The sequence below is a fragment of the Antennarius striatus genome, chromosome 21, assembly GCF_040054535.1.
Source record: "Antennarius striatus isolate MH-2024 chromosome 21, ASM4005453v1, whole genome shotgun sequence".
NCBI lineage: Eukaryota > Metazoa > Chordata > Actinopteri > Lophiiformes > Antennariidae > Antennarius > Antennarius striatus.
The window spans coordinates 7169542-7183221 of record NC_090796.1 but is presented as its reverse complement, the minus strand read 5'-3'; the positions used below and the strand labels follow the sequence as shown (position 1 = coordinate 7183221).

Here is a 13680-nt window from a genome sequence, read left to right as displayed (position 1 = left end):
GCAACCAGACAGAAAAAAACTATCTGTACTTCTCTTAATGTTCCGGGTTGTTTCAAAGAAGAATATTGCAGTTAAAATAAAACAAATTTTCAGCAAGAACAACTACTTCTTAATTTATTTAAAGTTAAGTCAGTTGTTTACAAACCACAATAGTATTGACATAACTTATATCATAACTTTGGATTGTGATCGTGTAAACCTGGAGTAAAATGTTCTGTACATGTCAGTTTTTAAATTAAATCGAGACAATGACAAGATGTGTTCATTAAAAAGAAAAACCATATACAAACTGGGGTTTGACAGCAATCAGGATAAGCAGTTAAAGTCAAACACGTATGTACAAAGAAAGAAGCAATAATAAAGTTCATGTACAGTAGAAATCTGGATGTACACTTAATTACATGAGAAAGTTACAAATCTTATAGGTTAAATTAAAAAAGAGCTTAAGAGAGGTTTTTTTCTTCTTATTTTACAATACATTTATTGCATTACAATGCTGTCATGAAACCCTGCAACACTGACGGTTTTCAGTGTGGTGAAATAATTCCAGTCTGCTGCTTCAGTCCAAGAAGAAAATGTTGTTGAACTGTGTTGCACAAAGCCTCTTAACCTCTTCTGTGGTGGAGAAAAGACAGAGAGGGGATTAGATGTGAAGTTGAGATTAATAATAATAATAATAATAATGGATTTATATAGCGCTTTTCTGGACACTCAAAGACGTTTTACATCGGATCCATTATTCATTCACTCCTCATTCATACTTGGTGATGGTAACTACGTATGTAGCCACAGCTGCCCTGGGGCAGACTGACGGAGGGGTGGCTGCCAATCTGCGCCTACGGCCCGTCCGACCAATCACACACATTCACACACCAGCGAGTGCCCCACTGGAGGCAAGGAGGGTAAGGTGTCTTGCACAAGGTCACAACGACAAACGACTCGGTGGGAGCGGGAATCGAACCGCCGATCTTAAATCATTGGACGACCCGCTATACCACTGAGCCACGGTCGCCCCCCGAGATTAAACATCAAGGCAGACAATCGTTTGTGTCAGTAAGGACACCGATGTTGACATTGTTATGTGGAGGAGACATACCATTTACTTCAATCAGATTGGCATTCTTCTGATTCAAGATCACATACAGCTCTCTCTGATCTGACTTTTTGCCAACTACCCAGTAGTCTGTCATAGCTTTTACAATGATTTCTTCATCTTCATCTACCCTGGAAGACACATAGAAAGTAAAGAATAACATCAAATGAAGACAATGTCACAACATTCTTTGAATTTCATTTCATAAATTTCACCAAAGCTCAGTGACAAGCTTTTTCAAAAAGTGGGATGACCTCTAAAATGAGCTACACTTGGCTCACAGAATTCTTGAGAGTAATGTAGTTTGTGGGTCACTACCATCCAAATTTATCAGTAAAGCTCAGCTAATAAAAGATATTTATTCAGCAATCAGTGACTTAACCACATTACAGTATCAATGTCTCCTTGCTGATGTGCTCCCTCTCCAAAATTTCTTTACCTTGAGAAAAATTCTAAATGTTTCTATAATTAAAATGAAGCAACTCTCAGATCTCGATAACAATGCTATGCTCATTAATGGCCTGGATGCATTTACTAAAGATAAATATGAATCTTTCCCAAACTCTGCTGTACCTCGCAAAGTCACAGTTGATGTCTCCCAGAATCTTCATGAGGTCGGGGTGAACAGAAGTGAGGCAAACACTTGCAGTCTTCCTCATGTGTATGGTGCTCTTCTCAGCCAGGTTCATGTGGTTGAAGTAGATGAACTTAAACTGAGGCTCCTTCTCTGGCCTGAATGCGTACAACAAATGAAACACCCAAATTTAACATGATAATCTGAATTCACTTGCGGGGCAACACGCTCCTTCACAACTGTTTTAATTGTGCTTCATGTTCAGAGGCTGTTTCTGTGTTTCTGTTTCTTTGTATTTCAATGTGAAACTGGATGTCTGTGTTTTAAAGCTGTGGAAATGTCAAAGAGTTCAAGTGTCTCTGATGCAAACCAATCAGTACACATTCAATGCATCACTAATTCATGATACAGTAAAGTCAAGTCACTGTGGATGATAACATGGACCAAAAAGCAGCACGTTAATTTTAGTTACACCTACTCAAAAGTCCATGTACTTTAAAGTGAGACAAGAATACAGTTATCACCCTATAGCTCGTATGAGCAGGGCGATCGAATTACATCTCTGTGTTTGTGAATGACTTAAAGCAGACCCTCCAAGTGATTTTTATGTGTGCCGTATCAGATTATTCAGTTCCAGTAAGTGGAAGCTGGTCGTGGGGATGAATGCGAGCTGAGGAATTTGCTGCATTATCATTTATTCAGTGGTTTCTTCACTAGAGTGATTAAAAAAGGAGCCCTTTAAATTGTTGGGGCCAGGGAGTTCAGTCTTGGATTACAGGCAAGGAGGTATCTGACGCGAAATACTGGGGTTAAAGGATACCAGGGCCAGGATACCAGTCTTTAAAACCACTCTGCTTGAGTTACCTCTCAGTAGTGATATCCAGTGTTGTAGGGTCTCATCTATTGCTGCCAGAAAGGCCGAGTTAAGACAATTCTTAGTCTGCATGCTGATGACAAACAGCCGAGTGATTGGCTTCTATCAATCACTCGGCCTACTTTCATTAACACTGTTCCCTGGTCTCACGCTACATTCTCTGTAACTCTTGAAATGCAGAGAATGCAGTCAGAAACATTTCTTCAGGAAATGTTTCTGACTGCATGCGGTGCAGCAACATCATGAATATCTGTTGAAACATTCAGTCAACTAGCAAATATTTTCTGGATAAAAAAGAAATAAAATAATCAAAATTCCCAAACTTTCATGGTGATGCAATCAGTTTGCTTGTTTTCCCAATTAAAATTCATCAAAATAGCCAGTTTACAATCAAAGGAGTCGGAAAAATAAAACATTCTTGAAACAGAGAGGCTGAAACTAGAGAATATTTTCCTTAAATAATTGAATAATTATATGATTGATAATGTTTCTATTAATTAATGCACTAAATTCATAATGATGACCACTGCCATTTTTTTCCAGATGTGAATAAATAATGGCTGACTTTCAACTATTTTGAGGTTAATCTTGAAATTAATCTTCACGAGGAGATGAATTCTCAACTGACCCTGATATCCTGCGGTTAATGGTGAACTGTTCACATATGTCTGATGCCAGCAAAGTCAGCTGGGGGCCCACTAAGCTGTCCAACTGTTCACAGAAGTCCCTTGTCAGCTCCACAGAAGCTGAAAACAGATGGAGGAGGGAAGACAGTCAGTTATTACAGGCCAAAAATTGAAGAGAAAATAATACTTCAGCTGTATATTAGCAAGAGTAATTAAGCAGGGTAATTGAAAAGGAAACCTAACTGCATTTTTTCGATGGGTGGGTGACTGTGTGCACACTTACCACTGATCATGAAACAAGCTGCAGCACTCATTGCCTGGAAAACAGCAGATCAGTTCAGGTTACATTCAAACTCAAGGTCAGACAGGTTAGAAATCACATTAACGTGATGATGAGCTTCGTGGGATGTGCTTCATCATTTTAAAATTGAGCCATCTAATCCTAAAAATTCACGTAGATCGATAGAGAAGTAGAATATTTTATCCTAAATCTAATGTTCCTGAATAAATCCAGTGGCAGATTATAAGAACATAAACTTCTTCCTTTTTTAATACATTAAAAATGCCTGTTTATGAATGAATGGAGGGTTGAATTCAGGCCATAGACTGTCAGAAAATTGCAAATCATATTTACTCTCCCTTACCTTATAAACAATCAGATGAAGCTCTTCATTGCCATCCTCCGCACTGACAAATATTTTAGGAAATCGTAATTTAGCTTCTGGATCTTTAAGATTGGTAGGTCCCGTCAAAAACCTACAGAGGATAGAAAACACATGTAAGTCAGTAAACACGTTTACCCAAGCATTGCAAAGTAAAGAGCAGCAAAAAAACACTAGCGCTTGGTAAGAGCCTTAACGGCTGTTACAACGATGGTGTGGCAGAAAATAGTAACTAAAATATTAATTACAAAAAAGTGATTTGTTCAAAAACAGATCATCTGGTATCTGAGCGCATCACACTTCAAGTAGTTCTGCTCAACACCGCTTTTACAACCGTTAGCAGAGGAAGTGGGTACTCAGAACACATATGGCATCAGAGACTTGCCTCCCATAGTGCAACAGATTCCCTGCAACCTCTGGCCTCAGAGGGGAGTCTCTGCCAGCCAACTGAAGGGAAAAGACAATGGGTTGGAGTATAAATGTTCGGTACAGCTTTGTAAGTAACAATCACAGCTCATATTCAGTTCAGATGATTTGTATGATCAGCCTAGATCCTAAATCTAATTAAAAAACATTAGCTCTAAAAATGCTACAATGCTCATATTTTTACAAAACATTAAATCTGTAACTTTACTCCCAGATTTAACCTGTTGGCCTAATCTGTCCCTTGTGCACCCCCACCCCCCACCTCCTCACCTCCGGTTCAGAATGTCTGGGAAACAACGAGGTTGTCAGGTACTTGTACAAGATCCTCATGTCATCTTGCTCCAATCCACTCCTGTATCAAAAACCACAACGACAAAGTGATGCAGAGTGCAAACTGACAAAAACCAAACCTAAACTGTGGGGATGTGTCCTATGTTTCTCAGTGAGCTGCATTATGGGCTGGGTGTCACAATAATGTAGTTTGCCATGCAGTACACTTTAAAGTACATGCATTTGTTGACAATTTATTACACTCGAGTCCTAGAATCATCTAGGAAACAATCATGTAATCCCCTATGATAACACACTAAACCAGGAGGCAAATGACACAGTTGGGAGCACATTAGCCGCAAAGAGGATTACAGGGCCTGCCTCGGGTTACCTTGAATGCACTGACGTATTTGAAGAGACCAGTACCAGGGTATTACATAGATAGTTGCAAATATATGAAGGGTTAAATAAGGTTGTAGCTTTCTTCACAGTTATACTTTAAGATACAGTCAGACAAACAGATTTCAGGGACAACATAGAAGTATTCAGTTTGTACCAGATGAGTTGGTCATTATATAGGAAAGCTGTGTATTTGATCAGACTGAGGCTCTCCTCCACTCTGTTAACAAAGGACTGGATCTTTAGGTAGGTCATCTTATCCAGAGGGAAGAAGCTGATGCCTCCAAATACGTCCAGTAGGTCACACGACTGCAAATGTAGAGTCTGCAGATACTGGAAACACAGAATGAAAACAAGAACCAATGCAGTCACAGATTACAACATCCTGTGACACCAATGAATTCAAAATTTTACTCTGACCTACTTGCAAAGGTCAAAGATCAAAGCTAGTGCTCTGGCCTACCGCCATAGAGTGATCAAGCACTAGCTTTGATCTATGGTCTTACACACACTGACCCTATCCCTCATCTTTCTATCTTATCCGATTCCTGAGTGTACAGTACAATAGTTGAAATTTGACCTTGACCTAGTTTTCTCAAGGTCAAGGTCATCATCTCATGTTTATCCCCTTGGCTGCCCGAGTAATGTGCTTTTTGTTTCATCTTTCTATCTGCCAGGGTTGCGAAGATATTTGGTGGACTAAAGGACGGATGGACGAACGAACACACAAACACTGACAATTACAATACATCACCGCTTTGAAGTGGGATGTAAAAACAAGGAAAACAGAAGACGGACAAAGGAGGAGAGAGGAAGACAAGAGTTTACCTAAAGACAAATTGTAAGAGTACAATAAAAATAGAAAACAAGATGCTTAGTTGAGACATCTGCATCATCCTGAGACACTGACATTCATTCTCTGACAGGCAAACCATACCTCCTCTCTTCTTCTTCACTTCTTTGGAGTTACATAATTTTTTAAAAATCGTTTTCATGTAAGGTCTGCAGATAGTTATCAAGTAACAAGTTGTTTACCCTGTAAAAGAACTTTTCAAGTTTCTGAATGAGCAGCTCCACTCCACCAGTTTCCATCGCTCTTCCAAATGTGCCATTGAAAAGCTGTAACACAAGACACATAACTACTTAAGAATATTATTATTTTTTAATATGCTGGACTCCTAAAACTGGTAGGTTCAGGTTTGCCAGGGGTGTCAAATATGGTGGGAGGGCTCCTGACAGATTCTAAAATCTACTGGATACATACTCACCTTGTACATGCTGTAGCATTGTCTTACCACTGCACCATAAACCGTGTCCTACGCAAGCATAGGGAGCAGTAAGACAAAGATTATAGCAACAATAGTTACTGAGATCCATAACTTAAGTATCATGCATTACTCACAAGTATTTCCTCTTCCTGATATTCTATGGTTGAAGGTTTACCGTCTTTGTTTGGCTTCTCAATCATGGGGTTACGAACCACCTAAGGAGTGAATCAGACATTCAAACAGCAGATAGAAATGGATTAGATAGTGGGATAAAGCTAAATTACATTCCCATTAAAGTTGACACAGTGTAGACAGACAGATTAAATACTGAATAATATACAGTATGCTTAAGCCTTTACCATGACTATCCAGAAGTTGTCCTCAGGCTCAAAGAAAAACTGCCGATTCTTCTGTGTGTGCAAGGACTTCGTTGGTTTTGTTGGACAAAATGTTCTGATTGACAGAGGACACGAAAAAAGGAGACACACACACACACACACACACACACACACACACACACAAAAATCATCAGCCCATTTCTTTGTTCCATCTAACATTTGTGTCACTGTGTTTCTGGTCAAATTGTTTAAACTATGTTACACATGAAAGAATTACAATTTTCCTTTGAATTGCTTTATTCAAGTTCAACAAAAAAGTTGATTCAGTTCAATTAATGTACAGTGCTATACTCTTTACCTGGTGAACTGCACAATGGCTTCACAAAGCCCCACATTTCGGATCTTCTCATTCTTCTCCACATCACTTGGGTGGTAAAATAAAATCTTTTTCTCTTCCTGAAAATAGCATCTTGAATTATCTATACAATTACGATATTAACACATATCACTAAAAAGAAATAGTAAAATATGACTTTGTGTGAGAATCAACCTCACCTCTCCTTCTCGGGGTCCAAGTGAAGGGTTGTAAATGAAAAAACTGAGCAGAGTTGGTGTGTATTGTTTCTCCTGCATTCCTGAGGCCATTCTGGGACTGTCAGATACAAAGAGAGAAGAGGACAGGAAGCCGTCAGAAACTGATGAAAGACTGTTTTCTTTCATGTGATATCAGTGTCAGCCTGGTATTGTCAAAAACAAAAATATTTACCTGATCATTTGCATTAGTTTAACTTGTGTCTGGATTTCCTTTGCTCCAAAAGTAGCTTGGCTAGCATGCCGTGTCCCTGCAGAATGAAGACAAGTCTATCAGTAACAGTAACATCTGGATTACAGCTGGATTAGTATCAGTGACAATGGGGTTGACCTCATCACTTCACATACACACAGTCTACATTTCTATTTGAACAAAATATTTTCAAACACTTTGTATTTGTTTACAAAATTATGCGTTTTTACTAAATGGACTGTGAATTGTGATTTATGTATTTTGCAACCATTTGTAGATTTGTTTGAAAATGGGATTTTAATTCTTGTTATGTTTGTTTTAAACAAGTTGCTACTGTACTATATGTGCATTTTATCATACACTTATCTGTTATACTCAGTTTTAAATAGTTATGGTTAACAATGAAAGTTTCTTTGTCTATGTTTCTGTTAAAGATTGCATCCATTAGTTGAATTCAATAATTGTTGCTGCTTGTCATTAGCAAGGCCATTTCTGGCCTCTTTTTAAATTACAGGAAGATTCAGTATTTTCATATAAATCCATTGGTGAGCTTCTGAAATGTTTGAGTTTGTAAAACCCTGGTAGCTGATTATTATTTGATATACTGTATACGAATATGATGGATCATATTTGAATCAGGATCTCTGTAAATCATGCACTGGTATGTGATTCATTTAATAAACAACAATTAAAATGGAATAAAATCATATTTGGGGAACTTACTATTGAACAGATTAGCACAAAACTGAAATTGACAAACGCATCCACTTGTTTATTGCACCGTGGTACAACTAATTCAGACTTGTAGTGCTTCTGCAGTCGGAAGTATAAATGTTTAGGATGAATAATTAGCATCACAAACTAGTTTAAAAATAGTAATACTTTCTGCAAAAACGTCATTACCACCTGAACAGAGGGAAGTGTTATTACTGCGGTGACGTGTCTGACTACACTGAGTTTAACTACTGAACGCAAACAATGGTTCCTTAATTCCTGCTTTAAATGTTGACGCTGTCATTGAGTGGTGGTCAGTGAGAAAACACTGTGCAGCTCCATGAATTAAGCAAACAGAGCAGTTTCTCCAGCTTTGTAAGTTAATGCATCTTACATTCCTAAAAGCCAACTAGCCGACATTCAGTGAGTCTCAGCGGCTAGCTTGCTAACTGGCTGTTAGCAATCTAGTTGTGTTGTCTGTAGTTTGCAGATTCAGGCGGACAAAAAATGCTACGTAAATCGACTGTAACGGAAGTGCTCACCTTAAGGAGCATGAATCCAAAACGTTCAAGTACGTGTGGACATGGGTTGCGTACATAAAACATATAATATAAAGAAATTAGATCAATGAGATGAGATGCCGCATTACTTTACATACTTAACTTCCTGTTTTTGACAGCACGGTGTCACATTCTTAAAAGCTCGGGTGAAAAGCAGTTCAAGCTAAATAAAAGGTTCCTAGTCCCCATTTGGAAAATGAAGTGTTAAGGAATATACTGTATATTAACTTACTGGGTGCAGAAATGTTGTTGCAATGATATTTGGTTCAAACGAAATTTAATTCTTATTGTCAACCTGGTTTTATAAGATGCTCTTGTCTTCAGAGGTTAACATTCTTGATACAAAATAGGGATAGTGGTGACACTGCAAATTTAAATAAATAAAGGCATTTGCCCATATACTTCAGCTCAAAATGGCCAAGAACCACTTTGGTTTTGCAGTTAAGTATTTCCTCCAACAGCATCTTGATGCACAGTGAGACAATGTTGAAACCGTTTGGTCAGATTTGTTACCAAACCCAATCAAGGATTGTGAAGGATCTAGTGACAATGACAAAAATATGCCTGTATGCTATGTGATTCCATACTACCCTAGTCATTTGTTAGTTTAATCTATACAGGTACTGTATTCAGTTCAATGTTACTTCTTTTCTCACATGTAGTCCTGTTGTTTCAGATTTTGTATCTTTCCTTTACTGTATTGGGAAATGCAAGTCTTAAGAAACTTGAAAAAGCAAATTCTAAATGTTATCTGCTTAATTAAAATAATTTTATTTCGTGATCTTTATGATCTTGGGTTGACATTAGTTTCCAACTTTTCTTAGAAATGTATATTTTGTGTTTGTAATTAAATAGCTTCTCTGCATAACTCTTAGGATTTAAATGTCTCTTGGTCTATGCTGTCTTCAGATTGAATTATTACAGTATACTCACCCATAAATTTTGCACATAAATCTTTTTTTTTTCTGTAATATGATATGTGAAGTGATTTACTGAGAAATTGCTTATCTACCTCACATGGTTTAAAAAAAGATAAGCACAAAGAGATTATCATATTTTCCACATGTTTATTCATCTCATTGATTGTCAGAAACGGACACACATGGACTATGGACCAACATAGTGGAAAAACAAATTACAAGTCTGTTGTCTTTAAATGGACAAACGATCATTTAAAAACAGTTAGCGCACACAGAAAAGAGTAGAAAATGAAATAAATAACTGGGAATGGAATGTGGGTTCACTCCTGAGGTGGGGAGAGGACTGAAGACCTACAGACTTAAGGTCATCTCATCATTAAATTTAGGACAGCACCATAGACCGGAATTCTAGAAAAGGAGGAAAAAAACATGTTAACATGGCCAGAAATCAGGTCTCTTCTCGGTCTTTGACTTTCATTCATACAAAATAAATACAGCTACTAATGGAACTAGAGAATAAAAACGAGGACTTCAATAACTTTTCCAGTATTTTATAAAATTATTTTTTCCTCTGCATGGACTACTGAGCTCATGCATTTTTGGTAAATAGATGATGGACATACCAGGACAATCATCTGGTGGACATGAACTGAAGAAGCCGAAATGTCTTCTTTAATTACAAGTCCAGTTGACTTAATTAAAAGTCAACTGGACTTGTTATCCAGATCCATGATCTGGGTAACTGAGAATCTTTAAAAACTCCTTGTGCTGAGCAAATTACCCAGAATCATAAATGTATGATTCAAGAGCTCAAATATTTGTACATTTCAACAACAACAACATTTCTGATGTACATTCAATCATTCATGTATGTATAAAAGTAATAAAATCTAAGAAATCAGATACTGACCCTCAACTCCAATCATTCCATCGTTGTCATCATCAGCTGCTGAGATAAAGGCCTTGGTTTCTGCTTCGGTCAGCACACGAGCCCCAGGGACAAACCGCTGCAGGAAGAACCTACTCACACACACACACACACACACACACACACATACACACACACACACACACACACACACATACACGCACGCGCGCATGCATTTGATTAGTCAGTGCCCTGGGTGAGTGTTAGGTGAATTTATTTCATAAAGCGGAGAGGGTAGCATCCTAACTGGCATCACTGTTTCACACACTTGAGTTCAGATTCCTCGATGTAGCCACTTTTGTCATCATCAAGGATCTCAAAGACATCTTTGACTTCTTTGGGCGTCTTTGAAGACAGGCCGCACAGCTGGAAGAACTTCTTGTAGCAGAATGAGTCCGGAGCTGGAAACACACAACACATAGGAACAACAGACAACAGCAGTAAAGGGAAGGGTAGAGGCGAGAGTGGGGTCAGAGCTGTATCCACAGGGTTCACCAGAGTGGGGATGAGGCTGAGATTAAAGTAGCATATGGCTGCTGTTCAGGTGGGAGACTTTCCAGCCCTGCTTTTAGCCCTTAAGCCCAACAAACATACGTATCCTGTCAAGTGACACAGTGATTGAATTAAATTCAGATTTCATCACCATTCAGTTAAAGCCGGTTCTGGCTTTAGCAAAGAATATACTGAGAGTGGTAACAATTCAGCACTAGAGAAGATTATGCACCTTTTAATACAGAAGTGTTTCAGTGAGTGCTCCAGCAGAGTATTTGAATTGAACGATTTCTGAAATTTGGATCAAGATTATAGTGTGTTTTATTAGAATAATGTACAATTTACAATATTGGTAAGGCAAGGTTTAGTGTGTGTGTGTGTGTGTGTGTGTGTGTGTGTGTGTGTGTGTGTCTGTGTGCGTGTGTGTGTGTGTGTGTGTGTGTGTGTGTGTGTGTGTGTGTGTGTGTGTGTGTGTGTGTGTGTGTGTGTGTGTGTGTGTGGAGATGCTACCTTGACAATCTTTGATGGCCTTATCGATGGCTTCAGCTGAAAGGATGGAGGTGAGTGACATGTTGGTCCTGTAGCGTCAAAGTTCTATAAATGAGTAATAATTACTAATTATTACTCATAACAAAATTTAATGTATTGTAAGTGTAAAAGCTGAAGTATATTGTGGGTTGTTTTTTTTGTTTTTCTGGATTACCTGAATATCTACCTGAATATCTATTTGGGTTCATAGTAAGAGCACAGTGACATTCCAACCATGGTTGTTTGGCAAATATCTTAAAATTGTCTGGAAAACGCAAAGAAACGTATCCTTAGATCTGATATGTTAGGCTTCCTGATTACGATTTCCTCTGCTTCGGCTACCTCTGATCTACTTCATTGGGTATATATGGTATATTATACCAGAACTACTCCCTACCAGTGCCAACCCCACCAACTACCAACAAATCTTCATATAGAAGATGTGCTGGTGGGTTGAGGCCAAAAGCCTCTGATTGATGTGAACCACTGCAATCGGCCCTAATCTTTTTCAACCCTGAATGAATTACAACTGAAAAAAGAGGAAATCTGGCATCATAAAAAGGTGAAACATCCTCCCCTACTCTAAAGAAAACCTGAATAAAAATTAAAAAAAAAAAAAAAAGTTAAAGTTGAGACCATATCCAATATCTGAATGCATTGCATTTTTTAAATGTATGTGTTTTTATATTATTTTATCAGATGAGAATAAGTTTAAGAGAATAAGTTTTGTGAAATAAAAAAAATAATCTTTTATTCAAAATTATACTTAATAATTTTAGAATGAATACAGGTCAACTTAAAAATATTTCATTTTTCAGCAAATACTTGATGTTATAAATTTAAATACATAATTTTTTATCAATTAATTTACAACTTAACTTGTTCAGCCAGTCTAAAATTGCATAAAAATTGTATAAAGTCCTGCAGAATGTAGAAGATGCAAATAAAACTTCACAGAAGATAATATAATTTATACTGTTCTGCCTAGCTTTACAGAGAGGAATCAACTACCTGGGTGGTTTGCTCGGGTTCCTCTGCTCCCAGGTCCAAAGCAGCAGCAGATAAGGCTTCGTGGTGTCCTCTCACAGCTCACTCAGTCTTATAAAGGCCGGGTGGATGCGCACAAAGATGCTTGAGTTTCCAACTTGTCTGTAGATCAAATTTTCCTGCAGCCTCCTTCTCCTGTTCCTCACCAGCTCACCTGGCCAATTAGCTTCTTATGTAGGTCTATATATGCACTGTGGTTCACTCCCCTCTCTCATGTTGTCACAACACAGTGGTTTTTGTCAAATTAAATTTTCCCATGTGTTATATTACTTTCTCCCCCTCCCTTTCCTATTCTCTATCCTCCCCTCCCTCCTCTCTGTAGGTGCAAGCATGAAGATTACTGACATCTCAAATTTAATCATGCCCCTTTTCTCTCTTTGGTGTGAGTGAATAATCTCCTATATTCAGACGGCCATAGAGGGCGGCAGGTCATAAATCATTTTAGGAGTCACCAGGAGATTGTCACCAGTAATCTGTATCGCACTGATGTCACAAGCTCTGTCAGGAAAATAAATAATAAAATGAAATGAAAACAAGACTCAGCACTTCACTGACATACTGTAGGCTTGTCACCAGACACGTTGCTAGACATAATACTCCACTGGGGTCCGGGCCCCGTGACTGAAAGCATCGAATTTTTTTAAAACTGCCTCCTGTGTGTGTATGAAATATGCTTTACACTTTACTATGCAAACCTCTCGAGCCCTATCCTACTTTGACATGGATGAAAAAAATTCTGGTTGTGACATCCTTGGTTGTCACAATGTTAGAATGATCACTATATGATTATTATGTTTGAAAAAAATCACTGTAAGAGTATTATAACAGAATCTATACAGAATCTAAAGAGACAAATAAAATAAAATAAAAAAATAAGCGAACAGTTTAATTTACATTTTAAATTTGCTTTATATCTCTTGTTTGGTGAATGAATTTATAAAATGAGAAAAGTACAATTATTGCTTAGTTAACAAGACAGTCAGAGACTGCAACATCCCGCGACACCCCTGAATTCATCATTTTACCCTGACCTACACATTTTTGTAGCTCTGGCTTCCCGAAAATGTTGCTTTTTGTTTTGTAATTATTAGCGCTGTCAGGCGATTAAAAAATTAATCTAATTTGTAATGGCAATCCTTCTCGATCCGGTACTCCACATTACCATCACTATTAGGCA

The 13680-nt window shown here is 37.9% G+C and overlaps 2 protein-coding genes across 2 annotated transcripts; both read right to left on the bottom strand.

The window, feature by feature from the left end:
• Window positions 1–108: 108 nt before the first annotated feature.
• On the bottom strand, window positions 109–8708 carry ccz1 (CCZ1 homolog, vacuolar protein trafficking and biogenesis associated). Its single transcript, XM_068305543.1, has 17 exons — window positions 8571–8708; window positions 7297–7372; window positions 7086–7182; window positions 6889–6986; window positions 6552–6645; window positions 6327–6407; window positions 6193–6240; window positions 5960–6043; window positions 5082–5257; window positions 4526–4607; window positions 4215–4276; window positions 3812–3923; window positions 3451–3484; window positions 3170–3287; window positions 1667–1825; window positions 1097–1224; window positions 109–615 (listed from the first exon to the last, which is right to left on the bottom strand). Exons 2-17 carry the CDS (start codon window positions 7308–7310, stop codon window positions 560–562), a joined length of 1443 nt encoding a protein of 480 aa, XP_068161644.1. The 5' UTR covers window positions 7311–7372; window positions 8571–8708; the 3' UTR covers window positions 109–559.
• Window positions 8709–9735: 1027 nt separating this feature from the next.
• On the bottom strand, window positions 9736–12663 carry pvalb9 (parvalbumin 9). Its single transcript, XM_068305313.1, has 5 exons — window positions 12468–12663; window positions 11439–11522; window positions 10705–10837; window positions 10419–10528; window positions 9736–9916 (listed from the first exon to the last, which is right to left on the bottom strand). Exons 2-5 carry the CDS (start codon window positions 11497–11499, stop codon window positions 9891–9893), a joined length of 330 nt encoding a protein of 109 aa, XP_068161414.1. The 5' UTR covers window positions 11500–11522; window positions 12468–12663; the 3' UTR covers window positions 9736–9890.
• Between the last annotated feature and the right edge of the window lie 1017 nt (window positions 12664–13680).